The 24973-nt window shown below is 43.3% G+C and overlaps 1 protein-coding gene across 14 annotated transcripts in view; it reads right to left on the reverse strand.

The window, feature by feature from the left end:
* The window catches only part of ryr1 (ryanodine receptor 1), a 178284-nt gene that overhangs the window by 60436 nt on the left and 92875 nt on the right, over positions 1-24973 (reverse strand). For all 14 annotated transcript variants that reach the window (XM_062962718.1, XM_062962727.1, XM_062962723.1 and 11 more), the window contains 19 exons: positions 24333-24533; positions 23052-23163; positions 22081-22230; positions 21313-21586; positions 19019-19133; positions 18779-18911; positions 17598-17692; positions 13520-13655; positions 13241-13427; positions 12948-13059; positions 12557-12677; positions 11179-11348; positions 8788-9008; positions 6837-6927; positions 6350-6490; positions 5574-5737; positions 3365-3443; positions 2908-2997; positions 1081-1218 (listed from right to left, as the gene is read on the reverse strand). In XM_062962718.1, coding sequence (XP_062818788.1) covers positions 1081-1218; positions 2908-2997; positions 3365-3443; positions 5574-5737; positions 6350-6490; positions 6837-6927; positions 8788-9008; positions 11179-11348; positions 12557-12677; positions 12948-13059; positions 13241-13427; positions 13520-13655; positions 17598-17692; positions 18779-18911; positions 19019-19133; positions 21313-21586; positions 22081-22230; positions 23052-23163; positions 24333-24533 — 2730 coding nt within the window. The remainder of the gene's footprint in view (positions 1-1080; positions 1219-2907; positions 2998-3364; positions 3444-5573; positions 5738-6349; positions 6491-6836; positions 6928-8787; positions 9009-11178; positions 11349-12556; positions 12678-12947; positions 13060-13240; positions 13428-13519; positions 13656-17597; positions 17693-18778; positions 18912-19018; positions 19134-21312; positions 21587-22080; positions 22231-23051; positions 23164-24332; positions 24534-24973) is intronic.

The raw sequence follows: 24973 nt of genomic DNA on the forward strand, positions 1-24973 counted from the left end.
GTAGTACTAACTAAACAGTTTATTGAAAAAAAGCACATAAAGGAAAGCAAAAGGTAATAGAAAAAGCAATGTACAAAAAGTAATAGGAAAAAAAACGTTCAAAAGACAATAATCCAAACAGCATGGCCATACAGCCCGGAAAACATACAACAACCCAGCAAAGTTCTGTTCAAAAGAGACAAGGTACATGAACAAACCAGGAATCAAAACATAGGCATAAACCCATAACCAGAAATATAGGAACTCAGTTTAAAACATGAATCGATGAACATAAGATTTTCCCAAATATCATAGCCATAAACTTGAACATGGAATGAGAACAAGATCCAAGATGTACACGGTAACGCAGTGTTGTCTAACCCTTTCAGTAAACAACACGGTAATTTAAGGTCCACGAGCCATGAAGTCATGCCTTTGACATCAGCTGTGTCTCAAGGATTTCTCACTGGTCTGTTGTACAGATTTCTCATAAATTCTCCGTGACCTCCGTAATCTGACTCCCTCCTTCCGTAGATCAAGTCTCATACTCCTACTAACTACAGGTGTTTTCCCATATCTTCCACTGCTAAGGAACTACCAGGAAAAGGTCCTCCTTATCTTCCGATACCAAAGCATCTTCATCTCCTCTGCTCTGAAGTCATTTTTATCTGACCAGACACAGATTCATTCTCCCATCCAGAATTATGATCCAAACCCCACTCATTCCCACACCATAAAGTCCATCATCCCTCATAACCTCTGACTGAATCAGCCCTTCCTCCTCAGTCTCTGACTGAACCACAACAATTCCTCTCTGAATGGTTTTCCAAGTGAAACTGACCTTACTACAAATTTATTTTGCAATTTTAGAAGCTGTGATCTTGCTAAAACCATGATAAACCTGGAGACCTCTGTATCGACAGCAAGCAGGAAAAGACTGCAAAGACAGGTAGCAGAAAAGACGCTAAGAACACCCTCTACTCAAAACCACAGTCTCCGAAGCTTCTTTTGATTAAAAACAAGTCCTAATGGGGCACGCCATCAGCCATTCCCACTCCAAATGCTCTTGCTCCTCAAAACAATGGGGGAAAAAAGGCATACCTGCGTCTGTGAGATCTTGCGGGTCTTTTTCTTTTCAGTCTTCTCCTCCTCAGCCTCACGAGCCTTTTCAATTGTCCACTCCCAAGCAATCATGGCCTTCAGAGATTCCTTGATGGGCCACCGGTATATTTCCTTATCCTGCAGGGAGAAAACACGAACTTGAATGAAGGCTGAAGAAGGGTTAAAGTGGGATATCTTGGATGGGATATCCTTTCTAGATTTGGAGGATCTAAAGATGATAGTGCATGCGCTGGTAACCTCGAGGTTGGACTTCTGTGATACGTTTATGTTAGGCTAACCTGTTAGTATTATATCCTGAGAGAATCCTCCTTCTGCCATTCAAGAATTATGCTCCAGTCCAGCTCAGTAGGAGAAGACCACTTTGGTAAGATGCACCAATAAACTACCGAGTGCAAACTAAACGTATTATTTTTAAGGGTTGGGGAATATCACCATTATGATTACCTCAAAGCTGCAAACAAGGAACTCAATAATAATTGTCTCCCCATTTGAAAGTATCATAGCATCCCAAATCCTGAAACCAGTTCAATTTAAGTATTTTAGAAAAATCTATATATATAAAAGGGTAATGAAATTTTGGCCTAGGACAAAACAAAACTACACATCCCAGAAACACTAACTTGGCAGCACAACCCCTCATCCATGCCTCTACGTTCATACAACAAAAAGAAAATCAAAATAAAGTCCTAATTAGAGGGAGAGGAATAATTGTTTTTATCCATTTGCTGCCAGTTAGAAGGCTAAGCTAAGTAATGTCTATTATCATCTATTGTATTGCTTTTAATTGTGTTATGATATGTTGTTTTTATATGTTATTATATTGTATTGCTCTGGGCGTGGCCCCATGTTAGCTGCCCCGAGTCCCCGTTGGGGAGATGGTGGCGGGGTATAAATAAAGTTTTATTATTATTATTATTAAGCTCCGCCCACTTGGTCTCCTAGCAACCCACTCAGCCAAGGGGACAGGCAAAGTTAGGCCTCACTTAGGCCTCTTCCACACTACCTATAAAATACAGATTATCTGATTTTAATTGGATTATATGGCAGTGTAGATTCAAGGCCCTTCCACACAGCTATATAAACCAGAATGCCAAGGCAGATAATCCACAGTATCTGCTTTGAACTGGATTATCTTGAGTCCCCACTGCCATCAGTGTGGATTTTATACAGTTGTGTAGAAGGGGCCACATATAATCCAGTTCTAAGCAAATAATACAAAAATATAAATATAATATATAAAAAGACAGTGGTATAATAATACAGAACAATGTAATCTCTAAAATCAGGCCAGTAAATAAAGAACCACACTCTGCAAACAGGGGAATTCCAGACAGGAAACAATCAGGGCCAGCTAACACCTCCCAACAAAGGAGTCCCCAGGGAGGAAACAACCAGGCTTTGAAGGCCATTCAGTGCTAATCAAGGTGACTAATTACAACATTCATACTTGCTTCCACAAATAAAAACCCACTTAGGACTATGCCACAGCAACGCGTGGCCGGGCACAGCTAGTAATGTTATAAAGTAGTCAATACTTAAGCAGATAAATAATTTCATCAATACAATTGCCTTAAGTTATTTTTCATTGAGGCTAAAAGATCTGTTGGACGGAGAATGTCAAAATCCTCATTTACAGTGTGAACTTCAATTAGAAATGCTTTGAAATTCAACATTTCAGATTTCTGATTTCCAGAAATTTGTCAGATCTCAGGTTTGCATAATTGCTGAGTTCTGTTCCTAAACAGAATGACAAGGAGTGTTATGTTTCCCTCCTTTTATGGGGGAAGAGTAGGGTGAGAGAATTACCTTTTCTGAGAATGTTTTATATGGCCGCAACATGGGGCTCGTCTTGGCTTCCTCATCATAGGCCTCTCCAAATGACCAGTTATTCTGAATCTGGAAGGAGAAGAAGAGAGCATGATTTCTGTTTTCTGTGACAAACTAGGAAGCAAGAGTTTATGGCAACCTCCCAGCCATGAGACTATGGCAATTTTAGTTCAATACATCTGAAAGTCACCATCCTGGGAGAGGTGGGTCTTTGTGAAGGGATTCTTGAGAGCCACTTGGACATGACGCATAAATGCAGAGCAGGCATAGGCAAACTTTGGCCCTCCAGGTGTTTTGGACTTCAACTCCCACAATTCCTGGGAGGAAAAGGAAAGGGCCTGAGGCTGTTAGGAATTGTGGGAGTTGAAATCCAAAACACCTGAAAGGCCAAAGTTTGCCCATGCCTGATCCAGAGGGTCAAGCGGAGGCTCCTTACCTTATCAAATGCCCATTTCTCATGAGTGTATTCAGCATACTTGTTGATGAAAGCATCCAGTCTCTCTGGAATTATGACGCTGCAAGGAAAAAAAATAGGCTGCCCATCAACAGGAAGATAAGTGCACTGGTGAGAACTATAGGAAATGCCAAATCCCTGTTTAAGTTTTATAAGGTTACGATGTAAAATGTGGGCATTTATCATTGAAAAACACCAGGAATTCCAGAATGCAAAAGACTGATCTCTATATCTATATATATAAAAGAGTGATGGCATCAGGGCAGCGGACAAAACAACAAAACTACAGGCCCCCCAACCTCGAAATTTGACAACACAACCCATCATCCACGGCTCTAGGTTGATACAACAAAAAGAAAAGAAAAATAAAGTCCTAATTACAGGGAGAGGAATAATAGTTTTTATCCAATTGCTGCCAGTTTGAAGGCTAAGCTCCACCCACTTAGTCTCCTAGCAACCTACTCAGCCCAGGGGACAGGCACAGTTAGGCCTCACTTAGGCCTCTTCCACAGATTATCAGATTTTAACTGGATTATATGGCAGTGTAGACTCAAGGCCCTTCCAAACAGCTATATAACCCATTTAGAATCTTATATTATCTGCTTTGAACTGGATTATCTTGACTCCACACTGCCATATAATCCACTTCAGTGTGCATACTAAACATAAAGACAACCATACAACAGACATTCAATACCACCACTACCTCAACAATTTCTCACCAACACCACCAGACAACGCCACAGCAACGCGTGGCCGGGCACAGCTAGTACCTTCTAAAACAAGGAATGCTTAATGTATGCCATAGGAATTCCTTTATATTGATTCTGTTGCACTCCAGGCCTGGAAACACCTATGACCACTGCACCACACAAGAGTCCAGGAATATAAGCAAACAGTTAATTGCAAAAAACCATATAAAAAGCATATAAAAGAATAAGAATGGAAGATATATAATCCAAAAAGGTTTAGCAACAGGTGAGAACCAGACAATAATCCAAATATCTCATCAAGTTCCAAAGATAACAAAGTCCAGGAACTGCCAGGTATCACAGAAACAGCATAAGTCCAAAATCAGGAAGATACAGGGTGTTTGAAAAAGAACTCCCTAGTTTTAATGTTTTTATATTTAAAACTAGAGAGTTCTTTTTCAAACACCCTGTATATCTAGTAAGACTTGAACAGGAGTACATGAACAGGGACATAGAAAACTTCCAGGATATATTAAATCCAAAATCAAAGCTTGACTTGAACCAGGAACAAGAGAAGTCAGGATTAGCCTCTCACTTGAATGCAGAGTTGCTGAACTGACCTCAAGGTAAACAACTTGTAGCTTTATAAACACCCGTGAAAGCATTCCGTTTCCCATGAATTCTTTGGCAACTTTCCCACATAATCCCTCTGAACAACACAATCTATTTTTGGCTCTGATTTGTAAACAAAGATCTCCGTAGCTGCAGTAGATCCTTATCACTCAGCTCTTCACTTAATTCCCTATCTGCTGTTGCTATTTCTGACTCCCCTGAATGCCATTCAGGCCCTGCACTTTCCGAGCTGGTTTTCTCACAGAGAGAGCCATCATTTCCCAGACTTGAGGATCCATCACTTTGTGCCACAGAAAAGTTCACAATCTTCTCTGAATCATGCACAGGAAAGCTCACAGTCCTCTCTAAATCATCAGTTAAACCATCAGCCTCTGGTGACTGATCTATAACAATGTGTTGTCGAAGGCTTTCATGACCGGGATCACAGGGTTGTTGTGTGTCTTTCGGGCTGTGTGGCCATGTTCCAGAAGCATTCTCTCCTGACGTTTCGCCCACATCTATGGCAGGCATCCTCAGAGGTTGTGAGGTATACCTCACAACCTCACAACCTCTGAGGATGCCTGCCATAGATGTGGGCGAAACGTCAGGAGAGAATGCTTCTGGAACATGGCCACACAGCCCGAAAGACACACAACAACCCTGTGATCTATAACAGATTCTTCCTTCAAATACTCTCTCTTTCTCCTGCATTGGCTTCACTGTAGCACAGACAGGTTTGCTGAGTTGATGTTTGTGTTTGGGAGCAAAGGAATAAATAAAAAGAATAAAAGAATAGGAATTATGTGTCTCCAGTTCCAAAACTGATTTTACTGATGATTTCCATATATGTGGATGTGTGAACTAAAGGATCTGCAAGTATGACTCACTTGAGTGTCTCCACAGGCTTGGGGTCGAAGTTGCCTTCAGCATCCACAGATGCCTTCTTCTCAGTCTTGGAGGAGTAGCTGGCATCCACATAGTCGGGTGGGATGGCCCCTGCAATTGCACACAGGCAGGGCATGGCGAGCTTGTACAGCTCAGAGTCATATTTCTGGACAGCATGATAGAGAAAATAGGGAAGCGACATGGGTTAGACAGACAAAGAACTCAGTGAGGCAAAACATACAGCTCACTTCCAATCACCCATTTGTGGTCTTTCTAGCCATCCCCCTCTCCCTCCCACAATTCATCTGCTTCCTTCAGCAGCCCTGGGCACTTGTCGCTAAGAGGAGCCAGGCGAGAGAATGATTAAGTAAAAGCCAATGTCTGGAGGCCAACTTAAGCATCGGAAAGCTTGGTACCTAGTCATCTTGAAGGCTTTGTTCAACAGTATAGAAAGGAGAAGTGGTCTGTCTCGTAAACACTGCTTTTGGTCTATAGTTCCAAGATTCAACTAATCAGAATTAGAGTTTATATGCTGGTTTGGGGATTTTGGATTTGTAATCCAAACAGAATGTAGGTGACCATACATCCTTGCTCTACCTTAGCAAACAACTGCCTTCCAAAATGCTTTCAAGGGGCTTTAGGTTCCCAGCTTCCCTTTCCCAATGATTAAAGTCTACAACAGGAGCCCTACTTCCAAAATACTGTAGGCCACCCACTTTCCGGAATATAGTTCTCCCGGCTGATTTACATGGGAGTTAAAGTAAAGTACACTGCTTACCTTGTGGGACAATGACTCAAAGATACCCCAGAAGAGTTTCCGGGTCAGATGAAGCTCTTCCTCAGAGGAGATCCCATAGTTGGCCCACCCAGTAGGAAGACAATAATACTTCCAGCAGCGTTCATAATGGTTAGTCAGTAGCTGGGCAAGAGGAATTAAGAGGAGAGTTCAGCTAGCTAGAAGACTGGCTATAGCAGAGACACACACATCCATGCAGAGAAAGAGGGAGAGACAGACAGGGATGGAAACAGAGATAAACAGATAGAGGCTTCCTGGCAAGAACACGATTCTGACATTCTTGGAAATGCTACAGTGACTGTGAGTCCCAGAATTCTCCATCCACCATGCTAGTAACCACACTGCTAGGGGATTCTGGGGATTCTAAAAAAAAAAATTAAATTTTCCAATGTCCGGTTTAGATACAATCTGGCACATTCCACATGAAAAGAATGCCTCTCTCAAAGTCAAATACAAACACATGGCTCACCTTCAGGGACATCTTGGCAAACTCATTCAAGATGGGCACATCAAACACTAATCGGCGCAAGAGGTGTTGCAGCATGGAGGGCCGGATGTATCTAGAAGGGCAATGAACCAAAACGTGAACAGAAAGGCCCGGGAAGGCATGGCAGAAGGACCTTCTGCTCCCGGAAATCTCCTTTTATTTGGACCGCTTGCAAATTGCATTTGGGGAAAGAATATACTACAAAGAAGAGGTAAGGAAGAAGGTGGGAATGATGATTGCGACTCTTACTGGCCACCTGGCAACTGTCTGGGGACCATGAGCCAATTCCCCCGCCTTAATCCCACAGATGTGCCAATTATCTATTCCTCAAAATAGAGACTGGAAGTGATGTCCCATCGCTTTTGGTAGCCATTTTGAGAGGGGACTCAAAGAAAAACAAAGGCATTGAGGGTAGAGGTGGATGGCAGATGGAGGTTGTGGCAATTTTGTTGGAAATAGCAACCTAGTTATTTGGTATGTGTATAATTGAGATTACTTACTGTATTGTATATGTGTGTACTTGTGTGCAGTTTTCCTTGACTTTGTTGTGATCAGATCTGGGCTTTTTCAGGACTCAGACTCCCTTTTAGAAACAGTATGCCTTTACACTTCAGTAGGAACTCTATGCTTTCAGACTCTCAGACTGCACAGACTCCATTGGACTTTCAGATTAGAAACAGAGACTCTATTAGACTCTCAAAACAGAGTTATGCTTTGGATTTTGTACTGTTGATTCTAAGAAAGATGCCCTGTATTATCTACACAGAGAAACTACTTCAAATCCTATCTGTAACTGGATTGATATGCAAATTACTTGTATGCTGAATACATGAAGTTTGTGAATAAACCAACTATGCTACGTATTTTTAAAGAAGTTGCTTATTTTTGTTTTCTATGCTACTTTTAAGGAAGTTTTTATTGCCTCCCTGATTTTACGTTGTAATGTATATTATTATCTATTGTATTGTTTAATGTGTTATGATGTGTTATTTTGTTATATTGTATTGTTCTGGGCATGGCCCCATGCAGGGCCGTAGCCAGAAAAAAATTTCGGGAGGGGTTTTGAAAATTTTGGGGGGGGGGGGGTTGAACCCCTAGCACATACCCCTCCCTGCTACAAACCTGTCAATATCTGCTTGAGATAGTGCCTGGAGGGACTCTTAATGTTTTGCATCTCATAGACTTAGCATGGGGATTTGGTTAACCAGTTAAAATTCATGAGTAAACGAGATTTTTTTTATAACTTGAAAAATTTCGGGGGGGGGGGGTTGAACCCCTAAAACCCACCCCCCTCGCTACAGGCCTGGCCCCATGTAAGCCGCCCCGAGTCCCCGTTGGGGAGATGGTGGCGGGGTATAAATAAAGTATTATTATTATTATTATTATTATTATTATTATTATTATTATTATGTCTGCTTATTTTTGTTTCTTGAGAGCATGATTTAAAGGTAAATATATTTTAAGGGAGATATGTTTTTCTGGGCAACTAAAAATAACACTTCTGAAACTCTGCTATATATATGTATGTTTTTTGTGCATTGGATGTATTTGTCCCTAACAGTTCAAAGAAATTTATTTGCCATATTGATTGTCATCCAGAAGAGGACTCAGAGCGGTGGCTCTATGTACATCAGTTTAACAGCTGAGAAACCTAATTGCCTTCCATTACCAAAAGGTTATGGCATCATTTTCCAAAAGGTTATGACTTCTAACAAGGCCATGTCTTTCCAAAGATCATAAAATCTCCAAAAGGTTATGGAGATTTCTATTTCCCCAAAAAATTTCATGTGTTTGGGTGGCTTTCCATTTTGGGTGATAATTACCTAGAAATTGTTCCAACTTGTTTTAAAATTGTGGATATTGGGGGAATGTCAAGGGAGTCCAGGAGTCCCCTGTCGCCTGAAGGCTCAATTTCCCTCAGCCTCCTGAGTACCTGCACAGTGCCATGAGACACTCTTCAATGACGTCACGCTGAGCCTTGGTGAGGGAGCGTCCGCGAGACAGCCGATAGACCGTATGCAGCATGGAGTCGACCATGATGGCTCGGTGCTCAGTACCAGCAAAAAGAGGCGCGCACTTGGTGATGAGTGGCAACACAGCCAAACAAAGATAGCGGTTCAAGGCCAGTGCCATCTCCGTGGTACTGAAGGAAGCCTGTAGTAGAAGGAACAGGAAGGAAGGTTTGAAAGAAGAAGAGGAACCATAGATCACTTCATTTCACCTGTATCATATACGGATGCAGGCACAGATCGAAAGCCTGAGAGGTACGTCCTTTGGGTAGTGAGCCTGTCTAGTTAGCCCATTGGTGGCTGGACCATTCCAGACAGCTGAGAAAGATGTTCTCCAAAGCCGAGACCCAGCAGAGCCACTGTCAGTTAAATGAGATAATCCTAGGCAAGAAGAACAGATTTAGTTGGGTTGTTGTGTGCTTTCCGGGCTGTATGAACATGTTCCAGAAGTATTCTCTCCTGACGTTTTGCCCACATCTTTGGCAGGCATCCTCAGAGGTTGTGAGGTATATGGTTGTGAGATTTAGTTGGCTTTCTCTGTTCCTTGGATGAGATTTGGCTAGAGGGTGTTTCTACACTAAAAGACTAAAGTGGGAAAGTCAGGAAGTGACCCTAATGTTGTAGCTCAGCAGTCACAACAGCTAGGGGCTGATGGGTTCACTGATGACTTGGATTCAGAGGGGATTGTGGGCTTTCCTGGGATTCAAAGTAATACAGGCCAAGGGAATGGAATTGCTTCAGATAGTGATGCAGATCAAGAGAATGCAGTTGCCTCAGACAGTGTTGATGAGCTCCAAGGTCAGTCACAGGAGTCAGAAGCAACATTTTTAGATAAGGGATCGAGTGAAGATGAATCAATAGAAATTTCTCATGAAAAAACACCTGCCATTACAGAGCTGAGCAAAGATCTTTGTTTAGATTAGGGCAGAGAGCCAGCTCCATAGATCAACAAGGTCAAGTGGGAAACAGATAGAGAAGGTTCGCGGGAAGCATCATGACTTCATGTCTGCTTATTAACAACCAGTTGGTTACCCTAAATTCAATTCAGACAATGTTGGTGTTCGGGAGAGAACCTAGGCCTGTGTTCCTGTGTCAAGTTAAGCCCTGATTTTTGGATTTAATCATCTTAGAAGGTTTTTTGTATTCTTGTTTCATAATTCTTGATCAGGTTTTCTAGGGAGATCTGTTGCTTATGGATTTATGCTGCATTCGTGATTTTTTTGCTATTCTTGGACTGTGCAATCTTTGAACTTTCATGAGACATTTGAATTCTGGTATGGATATCATCATCATCATCATCATCATTTAATTACTTATTAATTATTATTATAATATCACTTCCTACTAAACCTGTTTTGGATTATTCTTTTCTTTTCTCTATTACTGATCTTTTTCATATATTTTTGTGTGTTTTTACGATAAACTATCTAGCTATATAAAAGAGTGATGGAATCCTGGCACCGAGCAAAACAACAAAACTAAACACCCCCCAACCTTGAAATTTCACAACACAATCCATCATCCACGCCTCGAGGTTGAAACCACAAAATATCATGTCACGAACCTCCATAGGGCATAAAAAAACCCAAAACCAGAGCTATTCAGTGCAATTCCAATGGGCCACAGCAACACGTGGCAGGGCACAGCTAGTTTGCTTATATTTGGACTCTTGTGTGATGCTGTGGTCATAGGTGGATTCAGGCCTGGGGTGCAACACCTAAATGATTCTTAGATGAGGAAAATACTGTAAGTTCTACTGTTAAATGTGAACAAAATATCCTCAATCATGTTCTTAAACTTCTTGACATATTCTGAGATGAAATCAGCTAGAATATCAGACTAAAGTAGCAAGAACAAGTCTGATGTACTGGAAAAAATGTTTTCTCTTAATGCTGTGTTTGTATGTATGCCACAGCTTTTTGTTGCTCAGTTGCTACTACTGCATATTTTTGTAAGAAATCTATGACAAACTGGCTTAATTGCTTGTTTGGGATAGAACCCTGGGGTACCAAGTCAGTCAACCCATCATTGCATTGTTGAATAAACTGCTGAATGCAATCTACTATCATTCCAATTTTAGTATATTGTCCTGCCGAAACGAGCACAACCTACCATCAGATTACATTAATCAATCTTAAGAGGTTAAGCAAAATTCCCTTCCAAAACATGTGTTTTCTCTCTCCCAGTGGCCTCTTTATGGAAACTTCTGACAGATAAATTAATTAAACAATAATAAAGGAAGGATATTCCATTAATTCTGTTGCTTGAACCATAAAAATTATGTGTGTCTCTTTCCGTCAAGCCTCAGCACTCACCGTGTCCAACGAGGCAGCAGCTCTCATGTCAGGCAAGAAGCCCACTTCCAGCACGTGGAGAAGGAAATCCTGGTTGTCAATGCCATACACCCGGTCCAGGAACAACACCATGGGGGCCTTATGGTCAGGCACAAAGCTGGCAGACATTTTGGGCTCGATAACATTGCCATCTAATGTAGGCAAAAGGAGAGTTTGTGTTGTCGATGGTTTTCATGGCCAGAATTACTGGGCTGCTGTGAGTTTTCCGGGCTTTCTGACTACGTTCCTGATGTTTCGCCCACATTTATGGCAGACATCCTCAGAGGTTGAGAGGTCTGTTGGAAATGAGGCAAGTGGGGTTTATATATCTGTGAAATAATGGGAGAAAGAACTCTTGTCTGCTTGAGGCAAGTATGATTGTTGCAACTCGCCACCTTGGTTAGCACTGAATGGCCTTGCAGCTTAAAAGTCTGGCTGCCTCCTGCCTGGGGAGATCATTTGTTGGGAAGAAATCAAGGAACATGAAAGACACTGCAGACTAATTCAACTAGAAGTCAGCCATAGCAGAGCACTTGATGAACTAACCTGGACACAGCATATTATTTGAAAAAACACAGAAATGCTGGACCACTCAAACAACCACCATGACAAACTATACAGACAAGCCACTGAAATCCACAAGCATGTGGACAATTTCAACAGAAAGGAGGAAACCATGAAAACAAAATCAGGTTACCAGTATTTAAAAACTCTAAAATCAGGACAGTAAATAAAGAACACTTGCAGAACAGGGGAATTCCAGACATGAAACAATCAGGGCCAGCTAACACTTCCCAACAAATGATTCCCTCAGGCAGGAAACGGCCAGGCTTTGAAGCTGCAGGGCCATTCAATTCAATTCAATTCAAAGGCCCGGGCTGTGGCGCAGGTGGGAGAGCAAGCCAGGTGCAATTAACTGCAATGAATCACTCTGACCGGGAGGTCATGAGTTCGAAGCCGCTCGGAGCCTATGTTTGTCTTGTCTTTGTTCTATGTTAAAAGGCATTGAATGTTTGCCTATATGTGTAATGTGATCCGCCCTGAGTCCTCTTCGGGGTGAGAAGGGCGGAATATAAATGCTGTAAATAAATAAATAATAAATAAATAAATGCTAATCAAAATGTCCAACTGTAACATTCACACTTGCCTCACTTTCTCCCACTTTCCATTTGCCGAGTTTCCAACAGACCTCACAACCTCTGAGGATGCCTGCCATAGATGTGAGCAAAATGTCAGGAGACAATGCTTCTGGAACATGGCCATACAGTCCAAAAAACTCACAAGAACCCAAAAGAACACTTCCTCAGGTTAAGAAATGCAATATCCTAGAATTCTCCTCCGCCCTGTCCACTTAACATACCTTTGCCAAATGAAGGGATCGCTAACGGGAGGCTAATGACTCCAACAAGGTCTTCGATGGGCACCAAAGAGCGCAAGATGGCTCTGATTCGGAGGGCTTCACCTTTCCCGGCCTGGATGAGCTGTGCAAAGGGAGGCAAGGCGTAAAATGTGAGCTGTCTGGGAAGATAACTCAACCAAACGCTGGTTAGGAAGAAAAGAAAGCAAAGGGTAACGGCCAGCCAAAGACTGCTCTGAGAAAAGTGTAGTACAGTACCAGTGCTGGGTGAGATGCACCAAATGCTAAAAGTCATGCAAGTTTTTTTTTTCTAGAGTGGAGAAAAGTTATATTTTTCTTTTTTTTAAAAAATCCCTGAGACTAAGAACAGTGAAGGGAGTGGAGTGGTGCTTACATGCATTTCAGGGGCACAACGCCCCAGCAAATCGATGAGGGCGGCATAGAAGGACATGATTGCATTGCCCAAATGAACCCGGTTCTCCTCGTGAGTTTCTTCTCCCCCAAACCTGGGAGAGAGGGAGAGAGAAAGAAAGAGAAGGAGAGGAAAGGGAGCATCAACCATTCATGCAACAAAGGTAGAGGATCAGGGAGAACTAATGAGATTCTATCCTGAGATCTTGCCCCACAACAAAGTTCTTCCCCTTCCTTGAAAATGTGCAAGCTGCCCCATGGATCCCCTTCACGCACAGCTCCCGGCGGCGATCTTTTTTCACTGTGGGCCCATCACGGGCTGGATCCTGGGAGATCTGGATGGCCTCCTCTATAGCAGCCAGTAGGCCATTGCCACCTTCACCCCGTAGCGCTGGACCAAAGCACTCAGGCCGTCGAATTAACAGGCGCACGACCACGTTGGCATTCTCTTCCACGCTCTCCCCTACGGTGAGAGAGGAAAGGAGAATTATGAAGACAAAAGGGTTAACTGGATGGCCAGGAAATGGCTTCAGGACAGTGCCGTGCTAAACTCACCATTGACAAAAACAGTGAACCGCAAGAAGTCCAAATAACGCTCGCCTCCACAGGGGTTCCAGCCAATATCGGGATAACCCTTCGACAGCAGCATGGGGCAGCTCTGGAGGCCAGCGCCAGCCAGATAGGTCACCACCTTGGGGGCAAAAAAAAAAAGCTTTCTAACTGCAAATGCAGCTCCAAGCAATTCCTATCCATATAATTCCCATCCAAAGAAGCAGAATTCTTACAGGTTAATGTGATTATTTTCCCATTATTCCCCTAGATCAAGGCTTCTTAAACTTTTCCACTGATAGCCCTTTCGGCCCAATAAATGTTTTATGTGACCCTGAGTATATCTATATATATAAAAGGGTAATGAAATTTCGGCCTAGGACAAAACAACAAAACTACACATCCCAGAAACACTAAACTTGGCAGCACAACCCCTCATCCATGCCTCTACATTCATAAAACAAAAGGAAAGAAAAATTAAGAAGAATTAGAGGGAGGGGAATAATTGTTTTTATCTAATTGTTGCCAGTTAGAAGGCTAAGCTCCGCTCACTTGGTCTCCTAGCAGCCCACTCAGCCCAGGGTACAGGCAAGAGTTAGGCCTCACTTAGGCCTCTTCCACACTACCTATAAAATACAGATTATCAGATTTGAACTGGATTATATGGCAGTGTAGACTCAAGGCCCTTCCACACAGCTATATAACCCATTTATAATCTTATATTATCTGCTTTGAACTGAATTATCTTGACTCCACACTGCCATATAATCCACTTCAGTGTGCAGTCGGACACAACTGGACTTAATGTCAGGGGAAAACCTTTACATTTTACCTTAACTACCACCAATTCCTCAATACTTTATTTCACATACCACCATACTTTGCCACAGCAACGTGTGGCCGGGCACAGCTAGTAGCTATATAAAATAGTTTAGTGATAAATCAGCATATGCAAGGATTGTTAAACTAGCTGATTTTTGTGCTGTTGAAGGCTTTCATGGCCAGAACCACTGGGTTGGTGTGAGTTTTCCGGGCTGTATGGCCATGTTTCAGAAGCATTCTGTCCTGACATTTCGCCAACATCTAGAGAGAATGAAATAGAAGGAGAGGAAAGTTGTGTCCTCAGAAGTTGTGAGGTCTATTGGAAACAAGGCAAGTGGGGTTTATATATCTGTGGAATAATGTCCAGGGTGGAAGAAAGAACTCTTGTCTGTTTGAGGCAAGTGTGAATGTTCCAGCTGGCCAACTTGATTAGCATTGATGGCCTCACAGCTTCAAAGCGAGGCTGCTTCCTGCCTAAGGGAATCCTTTGTTCAGAGGTGTTAGCTGGCCCTGACTGTTTCCTGTCTGGAATTCCCCCTTTTTATTAGTGTTGCTCTTTATTTATTGTCCTGATTTTAGAGGTGTTTTTTAAATACTGGTAGCCGTATACCATATCTCATATATATATCATATATATATCCCTGACAACTCTGCAGCCCACTGTGAAGCATTTGCTCAGTTCTTTGAGGACAAAGTCGCTTTGATCCGCTCTAGCTTTAACACCATATTAACGGCAGTCTCCGAGGATGTAGCACGAGCACCTGCTTGTCCTATTTTGATGGATTCTTTTCAATTGGTTCAGCCTGAGGATGTGGACAAGGTGCTTGGAGAGGTGAGGGCTACCACATGCATTCTAGACCCCTGCCCATCCTGGCTGGTGAGAGAAGCCAGAGGGGTTTTGGCCGAGTGGGTGAAGGTGGTGGTGAGTGCCTCCCTTCAGGAAGGCATTGTTCCAGCGAGTCTTAAATTGGCTGTGATCAAACCACTGTTGAAAAAGCCATCACTGGATCCCACTCAATTGGATAGCTATTGGCCTATTTCCAATCTCCCCTTTTTGGTCAAGGTCGTGGAACATGTGGTGGCCGCACAACTCCAGGCATTCTTGGTAGACACTGATTTTCTAGATCCGGCGCAGTCTGGCTTCAGGCCGGGACATGGTACCGAGACAGCCTTGGTCGCCTTAGTCGATGATCTACGCCGGGAATTGGACAGGGGGAGTGTGTCCCTGCTGGTTCTGCTGGACCTCTCAGCGGCCTTCGATACCATCGATCACGATATCCTTCTGGGACACCTTGCGGGGATGGGTCTTGGAGGTACTGTTTTACAGTGGCTCCGGTCCTGGAGGGTAGTTCCCAGATGGTGTCACTGGGGGACAGCTGCTCGGCCTCACAACCTTTGTTGTGTGGAGTCCCGCAGGGATCAGTACTGTCCCCCATGTTGTTTAACATATACATGAAGCCGCTGGGAGTGATCATCAGGCGTTTTGGGTTGTGGTGTCATCTGTACGCAGATGACGTCCAGCTCTGTCACTCCTTCTGAACCGGTGTCTGGCCGCTGTGTCGGACTGGATGAGGGCCAACAAATTGAAACTGAATCCAGACAAGACAGAGGTCCTCCTGGTCAGTCGTAGGGCCGAACAGGGTATAGGGTTACAGCCTGTGTTGGACGGGATCGCACTCCCCCTGAAGACACAGGTTCGCAGTCTGGGGTTCTCCTGAATTCATCGCGGAGCCTGGAGCCCCAGGTCTCGGCGGTGGCCAGGGGAGCATTCGCAAAACTAAGACTTGTGCGCCAGCTGCGCCCGTTCCTTGGGAGGTCTGATTTGGCCACAGTGGTCCATGCCCTGGTTACATCCTGTTTGGACTACTGCAATGCTCTCTACGTGGGGTTGCCTTTGAAGATGGCCCGGAAGCTCCAATTAGTACAACGGGTGGCAGCCAGATTAATAACTGGGGCGGCATATAGGGAGTGTTCCCCCCCCCCCCCCCCCGCTAAGCCAGCTCCACTGGCTGCCGATATGCCACCGAGCCCAATTCAAAGTGCTGGTCTTGACCTATAACGTCCTAAACGGTTCTGGCCCAATTTACTTATCCCAACGTATCTCCTCATATGAGCCAGCTAGATCCCTTAGATCATCTGGAGAGGCCCTGCTCTCAGTCCCATCTGCCTCGCAAGCACGGCTGGTGGGAACGAGGGACAGGACCTTCTCAGTGGTGGCTCCCCGGCTGTGGAACACGCTCCCCACAAATATCCAACAAGCCCCAACCCTTCTGGGTTTCAGAAAGGCCATGAAAACATAGCTGTGTGCACAAGCTTTTAACGAGTAATATGACAACGTTGACATGGTCAGATTTAAGGCTGAAGCATGAGGCTTTTAGACAAATGGATCTAATTTGCATATGTTTTAAGTTTTACAATGTATTTTAATGATGCATTTTTATAGTTTTAATTGATGATATGTACTGTTTTTGTTTCATTATTATGTTCTTGGCATTAAATGTTGCCAACTGTTGTAAGCCGTCCTGAGTCCCTCCGGGTGAGAAGGGCGGGGTATAAATGCTGGAAATAAAGAAATAAATATCATGCAGCTGTGGACAAGTCTACCCCCAAACACAGCATTGCTCAAAAAAGAATCAAGGAATATGAAAGGCACTGCAATGCAGACTCATTCAACCAGAGAAGTCAGCCATAGCAGAACACCGGATGAACCAACCTGGACACAGAGTATTATATGAGAACACAGAAATGTCAGACTACACAGAGAAGCCACTGAAATCCACAAGTATGTGGACAATTTCAAAAGAAAGGAGGAAACCATGAAAATGAAAAAAATCTGGGATACAGTATTTAAAAACTCTAAAATCAAGACAGTAAATAAAGAACAACACTTAGAAGACAGGGGAATTCCAGACAGGAAACAATTAGGGCCAGCTAACACCTCCTAACAAAGGATTCCTCCAGGCAGGAAGCAGCCAAGCTTTGAAGCTGCAAGGCCATTCAATGCTAATCAAGGTGGCTTTTTTGTTTTTATGAAGTACAGCAGAAGCATTTTCTGCAGCCCACCCCCCCCCCCCCCCCCCCATAAATGCTGCAGGTTGTGGCTAACAGATTTGTGTAAATGTCTAGGTGGTATTTGGAAATTCTTTCCTATGTTTAATGATCTCAACATTGAGCTAAGGGGACTGCATCTGGGGTTGGGACCCACCATTGAAGAAGCAGGGCCCTAGATAAGCAATTCTCAGCATTAGACTATTTGTGATACCTTCTCCAGGTCTTGTTCCTGCAGGGCCAGGGCCAGCTCATTGTTATCAATGACAGAAGCGGCAGCCACGTCCAAGGGAGTGGATCCACGCATGCCTACAGAGAAGCAAGGCAAATGGTAAGTGGGCAGCACAGAAAGTTCCAATGGCAGGTAGGCTGTTGTCTTCTGACTAAAGCAATGAATAAAACAAGAGCCTCAGCAGTGCCTGCAGAGACTGGTATGCAATTGATAGTAAAATACAAGAGTGGTCTGTGCTGGAGGCAACATTTTATTTCCACGTAGGAATAAATCAATTCAAAATTTTAATTTGGCAGTGCTGGATTTAAGGTCATTCCTTTGCTTTCCCATAGCAGATCTGACACTCCGTGCAAATGTATAATGACTTCAAAATCACACTCCTTTCTCTTCCCCTGAGAAAAGGAGGCATGGGACCAGAATTCTGCTTTCCCATAGCAGATCAGACACTCCAAGGCATACCATTTCTTTCAAGAGAGTATGGCGGGTGAACAGCACAGCTGTCTGTCACAATTTTGGGTTGTTAAAAGGATTCTTATATAGCAATTTTCTTGCTAATGTTGTTCTAAAGTTGTAAATGAATGATAGATGTTTTTCCAGCCTGAAACTTGTTGGTTCCATCAGTTCCTGGACAGATGTTGACTCTCCATAATTGGTGTTGGTAAACGTAAGGAGCCTTGTGTTGACTTCCTTCTAAATGTAAGGAACCTTGTAAACATTTCCTTAACTTAAAGAGCCATTGTCTCTGATAATGTAAACATGTTGTTTTTCCCCAAAATTTCATCAGCTCAGCAGTCAGCAGTTAATCATTTGTCACAGTTATCATCAGCAACTTTTAATTATAGTTCCCGAGTGTAGTTAATTCCCAGACCTCAATATTTTAGAATGGTGTCTTCAGCCCAATTAGGCCCCATTCAGATATCTTTCAAACAATTCCATTCAAACCATACATCACATTTATCCATGACATAACAACCTTTCGAATTGCCTGCAGTCTAAAGGAAAGTACTATCATTTAGGCTATGGGTTGTCACACCTAGGTTATGCTTTCTAATATTCCTCACATGGATAAAGCATACCAGTTTATGAGTACTGATATCTTTTGGCGATGAGGCATTTGCTGTGACCAATCCCATTCCAAATTCCTCTGTAAGAACATTGCTTACCCAACCCAATGCCACTGTTCTCCAGCAAATAGCTCAGGTGGTCAAACATGGAGCGCTGATTCTGGCGGCTGATACGGCAAAAGTAACACAGGAAACGACAGCAGTTGGTCACCATCTTAGGGAAGCGGATCTCCTACTCAGAGACAACAAGAGGTTTTCTCACACTTTTGCAGGGAACATATGTGTCTCATTAACAGCCTTTGAATGGACCTTTGCTGACAGAAGGCCAAGCTTGCTTACCTTTGAATCTCCTCCTCCCAACACATTCACCATCACCTCCATGACCGTTTCATGCATGCCTAGGGCTCTCATCAGGTTGGGGTGCTGATAGAAGACTTTGTTGTTCATAATGTTGCTGCAGGGGGAGAAACATTGATTACAAATTGTGTTAGAGAATATGACATGCAATGTGCATGTTGTAAATCAGCCAGGGGCACAAAGTGATGGGCTTTCAAGTCTGGGAAATTCAGGTCTGGGAAATGATGTTTCTCTCTGTGAGAAAACTGGCTCGGAAAGTGCAGGGCCACAAGGCCAGGCCGAGGAGTCAGAAGACAAGGAATCAAGTGCAGAGCTGAGTGATAAGGAGGTTCCCAGAAGAAATCACCTGTAGCTACACAGATCAACAAGTCTCCCTTTACAAATCAGAGTTGAAAATAGAGTACGTTGGGCTGAGAAATTACGCGAGAAAGTTAGGGGGAAAATTCACGGGAGACGTAATGCTTTCATGGGTGGCTATTAAACAACAATTTGTTTACTTTAAGGGCAGTTCAGGCAACCCTGCATTAGAGTGAGAAGCTAAGCCTGAGTTCTCTTGTTCTTGGCTCAAGTCAAGCCTTGGTTTTGGATTGTAATATCCTGGAAGTTTTCCATGTTCCTGTTTATGTATTCCTCTTCAATTTTTTACTAGACCTTCTTGCTGGTGGACTTATATTGTAACTGTGATTTTTGGCTGTTCCTGGATTTTGTCACCTTTGGAACTTTATGAGACAATTGGACTATTGTTTGGTTATCACCTGTTGCTGAACCTTTTTGGATTATATATCTGCTTTTCTTTTTTCTGCTTTTTCAGATTTTTTAAATGTGTTTTACAATAAACGGCTTGATTATATTCCTGGACTCTTGTGTGGTGCAGTAGTCATAGGTGTTTCCAGGCTTGGAGTGCAACAGCGAAGGCTTTAGGAGACTGAGTGCAATTTAGAAAATTCCAGATAAACACTTCATTGAGCAAGGAGGAGACAAATTTGAGAAGACCCCAATGGAGTTTAAAAGATGAAACTTGCAGGTAACAGATACCTAATACTTTGGATGGGTGCAGGATTCCACTGGGTGGTGGAGGAAAGAAGTGATTAAAATTTAAGTTAAAATTAAATAGAACCCAGCTTGGCCAGTTACAGAAATATGGAATTGACTCTGAACTTCCTAAAGGAACAATATGACACATGTTCTGTCAGGGGCTCCCAAAGATAGAAACACTAAAGCAAAGAAAAAGAAGAGGGCAGAGCAGAAGTGTTCTGTCACATGCTGGGCCTGTTACTGATTGTCTACTATATAGGACGTACACTTTACGCCCAGCGGGAAGCCAGGGTGCCTAAAGAAAGGTTGTTGAGGAATTTCCCTGAAAAGATGGCCTTGAAGTCTTTAAAGAAATAACAAAGTCTTTATTGATGAACAAATAATAAATCTTCAAGGAGTCTTGTCCCCACAGGACAGGCGATAGGCTTTGAATAACTGTGAAAACCCTCTTATAACCCCTCCCAGGCTATCTGTTATCTGGGCCTAACTGGTCTGGGACCCACTGCCAACTCCAAGTGCACCTGGTTGTTGAGTGGACCTACCAGCCAAGGCTTGCAGATGTTTCTGTGCTGTTGTTCTGTATCCCCGGATGGTCTTTATCCCTGGTGTTCTTGAAATATGAAGCTTTTTACGGGACGAGCTGGTCTATGTCCTACAGCTGAGCTTCATAAGTGAGACTAACTTAAAAATGGCTCCTTCCCTCCCAGAGCCCTGAACAAGGGGCGGAACCAAACTTAATGGTGATTGACAGGCAGCCTGTCCTATGATTGCAAACATTAAGGTATTGGTAATATGAAGACAGTTGTTCTCCAGCCTGTACCTTGGGAAATCCAACTTGGCCACAGTAGTACATGCTTTTGTCACATCTCAAATAGATTACTGCAATAAACTCTACATTGCTTTTGAAGATTGCTTTTGAAGATTGTTCGGAAGCTTCAAGTAGATAGGCACCCAAATTACTTATTGGGGCTACGTACAGGGAGCTTACATCCTCCGTTACATCAGCTGACTGACAGTCTGCTACTGAGCACAATTCAAAGTTCTGGCTTTGGCCTATAAAGCTCTAAACTCATTAATAGATCGGGACAGAGCTAGACAGGTGCAAGTAGATCACTGAAGGGAAGGCTTCAGTTTATGTGGGAGCTGGAAAACAGGATTACATTGGAATAAATAAGGAAACCACAATTCTGAGAGAGAAGGGAAGGAGAGTTGGAAGTGTCCTGTGAAATGAAAGCACATACCCAATACTCTGGATCATCAGGTTCTCCTCCTCAGGCCCCATTTGGACAATTAGCAGCGAACGAATCTGGCCCAGGCACTCCAGCAGGCTCATGGTATCCTCAACAGAATTAGCATTTATGGTATAGGCCTTAGGCATGGCACGGATTAATTCCCCAAGGCCATCATACTGCCGGTGGAGAAGGCTGAACATGACCCGCACCAGCTCCGGACTTTGAATGAAGGATTCTTGGGCCCAATGAACCATGGTGTGTGAAATCAGCTCCTGAAGAGTGCCTATGCAGTTGCGGAAAATAAAAATGGCATTTCAAAGAGAGCTATACCAATAATTGGGTTTAGATCAGGGGTAACAGCAACATAAAGGGTGGGAACTATTTTCCCGCTGCCTTCCTGGTGGGCTACATAGATGTGTTTGGCCACATTCAAAATACAGCTGCCATTTTGGCCAATTTTTGGTTGATTTCCTTTCTTTGGCTTTTTTGTGCATGATGTGGGGCTATAGGAGGTATGAGAAGGAAACACTGTATTTTCAAGCAGTTTTGTGGCAAAGAAAACCTCCCAAAAGTTTTTTTTTAGGAGTCCGGGGGCTTTTGAAGCATTTAAGGTGCATCTGTGGGCAAAGGTAAAGTCCCAAAGGGCACATACACTTTGCCCACCATGATCTAGATTGTAAGGATAAAACAACTCCGCTGCCTTGCCTGTTGCTGAAACTCTCAGTGGAGAAGCTTTTAAATATTTTCTTTCCCCTGCAGCTGTTCTGTTGCACCTACTAGGTTTTGGCTCCTCTTTTGGAGGCTGATCCTCTTCGGCTTCTTCCTTCTTCTTACGGAAGCTCACCACCTTTTCCACCAAACTCATCAAACGTCGTCGGAGGGATGTCTCTTCCTCCTCCTCTTCTTCCTCACCCTCTGCCTGGATACCTATTAGATTTGTAAAGCAAACAAGCACATAGTTTAAAAAATGAGAGCATCTTGCTGTTAGATTTGGTGTGTGACGACATATTATGCAGAATGTAGTTACAGATATGGAAAGCAAACATAATATGAAGCAAGCTCACTCATAATTTCCTTGTACTCCTTCCATCTACTGTAGAGATAGATGGGCCAGGCTGTGGCGCAGCTGGTTAGTAGCCAGCTGCAATAAATCACTACTGACCAAGAGGTCATGAGATCAAAGCCCGGGTCGGGTTGAACCATTTAATAGCCTAGCTCGCTGTTGACCTAAGCAGCTTGAAAGACAGTTGCATCTGTTGAGTAGAAAATGTAGGTACCACTTTATGCAGGGAGGCTAATTTAACTAATTTACGGCACCATAAAAACTTCCAACAGCGTGCAGAAAGGAACGAAGAAGTACTCCATCAAGGACTCGGTGTCACAAGTGCAAGATGAAGCGGCAGCTCCCCCTGTGGCCAGAATCGAGGATACCCTCATGAAGTTGGAAGCTGGAAATGTTAAATTGCCTCTGTGTCTGTCTATTTGTCATGTGTCTAATGGCATTGAATGTTTGCCATGTATATGTGAATTGTGATCTGCCCTGAGTCCCCTTCGAGGTGAGAAGGGTGGAATATAAATACCGTAAATAAATAAATAAGATATGAACAGCAACTCACATTAGCCTTAGCCAGTGGTCAAACAACACTTAAAGAACCAGATGTTTACTACCTTTGCCCCCTGACGTATCATATCATACTGTGCAATGTGCAAAGCAGCCCTCAGTACACGAATGTGGTGATGCTCCTTACCACAGTGAGCCAACAGGTCAGCGTGAAACTCCAGCAGCTCATCCCGGACCTCCTCTGGTACAGGGCATTCCTCCTGATCAGCCCCATTCTTGAAGTTCAGTAGCATGTTAATCTATTGTGAAGGCAAGGCACAGGTCAGAAGATGCAAGTTATAGGCTGTATACCCATCTCCCCAGGCAAGGTGTTCTTCAGAATGGTCTCTCAGAACAGCCCTAGTTTATAAAATTTGGGCACAAGAGAATACTGCAGCTATCATAATGAAATATGATGTATGGTTTGAATGGAATTGTATGAAAGATGTTTGGACGGGACCTAATTGGGCTGAAGACACAATTCTAAGGCAATGAGGCCTGGAAAACTAAATTACAGGAGATGAAGATTTCAGGAACTGTAATTAAAAGTTGCTGATGAGAACTATGACAAAGATTAACTGTTGAACTTTTGGAGAAAAACAATGTGTTTACATTAATCAGAGACAATGGCTCTTTAAGTTAAGGAAATGTTTACAAGCTTTTACATTAAGAAGGAAGTTGACACAAGACTTATGTCATTTACCAACACGAATTAAGCAGAGTCAACAGAAAGGAAGAGATGAAACCAGGATGTTTCAGGCTGGAAAAACATCTATCATTCATTAACAACTTTGGAACAACATCGGCAAGAAAAATTGCTATATAAGAGACCTTATTACAAAAAGTGACAGACAGAGGCGCTGTTCACCTGCCATGCTCTTTGGAGAGTGTCAAATCTGCAACAGAAAGCAGACTTGGCCTCCTTTTATCAAGGGAAGAGAAAGAAGTGCGATTTTGGAGTCATGATACATTTGCAGGGAGTCAATTCCTGATCCTTCGCATTGTTCTTAGGGATGTATTTGAAGTATTAGTGCGTTGGCAGATTTGCAAGGAAGCAATTTAGCCTAACAGGTGTTCTTCTCCAAGGAGGGAGAAAGGATATGGCAATATATGTATGCATGAGCATGACTGAATGTGTATGTGAATGGGAATGCTGAGTAAAAATGTAAAAAAAACCCCTTTGTTTGTTTGTTAGCCAATGTAACTGAAGGTTGTTTGTGTATCCAATGTAGTTACTATAGAATCTGTATGCCTGTATGTCCAATTACATTCTTTGTGTAAAAATGTAAAAGTCCTGATATACTCTCTCTCACACTGAAATTGAAATAAAAAGAATCTTTGTTTAAAAGGCACTCATGACACAGCTGCTCCGCTACTTGTAGTCCTTCTCAGCACCCTTTCTTCTTGACCTCAGAGCTGCCCTGAATACCTGCTCTTGTGGTGGAGATCGGAACTCCCTGGTGCGGCGTGCTGTCTCCGCGGCTGACATGGTGAAGGCCAGCATCAGTGTGTTGTAGCGCTGGCGCTGGTTGGTCTGCAGGTTGTCCATATAGCGCTCCGAAAAAGCGATGATGGCTTCCACGCGGTGCTGCAGCTCCCGGTCACAGAAAAACTGCAGTAAGTGGCACATCTGTGTGGAAATGGGGAAAGAGGAGATGGGCAGCATATTTTGAATCAATCCTGTCCAATCTTGAGAGGAAGGGCCTGAGAAAGTTAGCCAACCTTGACAATGGGATTCTGCCATACATTTTCTGTGGGGCTGCCCTGTGAGGGCTTCAAAGCTGCAGTGAGCACAGAATGTAGCAAAAAGGACATTGGCTGGGTTGCTTACAAATACTGGTAAAATTAGGGGTGTCTCTAACCCAGCCCTCTGATTCCATAGCACAAGTACAGAAGTCAGGCATAAGTGTATTAACACTGTTTCATTTATGTTGCTTAGGTAAAGGTAAAGGTTTTCCCCTGATGTTAAGTTCAGTCGTGACTGACTCTGGGGGTTGGTGCTCATCTCCATTTCTAAGCCGAAGAGCCGGCATTGTCCGTAGCCACCTCCAAGGTAATGTGGCCGGCATG

The sequence above is a fragment of the Anolis carolinensis genome, unplaced genomic scaffold (genome assembly GCF_035594765.1).
Source record: "Anolis carolinensis isolate JA03-04 unplaced genomic scaffold, rAnoCar3.1.pri scaffold_10, whole genome shotgun sequence".
Taxonomy (NCBI): Eukaryota; Metazoa; Chordata; class Lepidosauria; order Squamata; family Dactyloidae; genus Anolis; species Anolis carolinensis.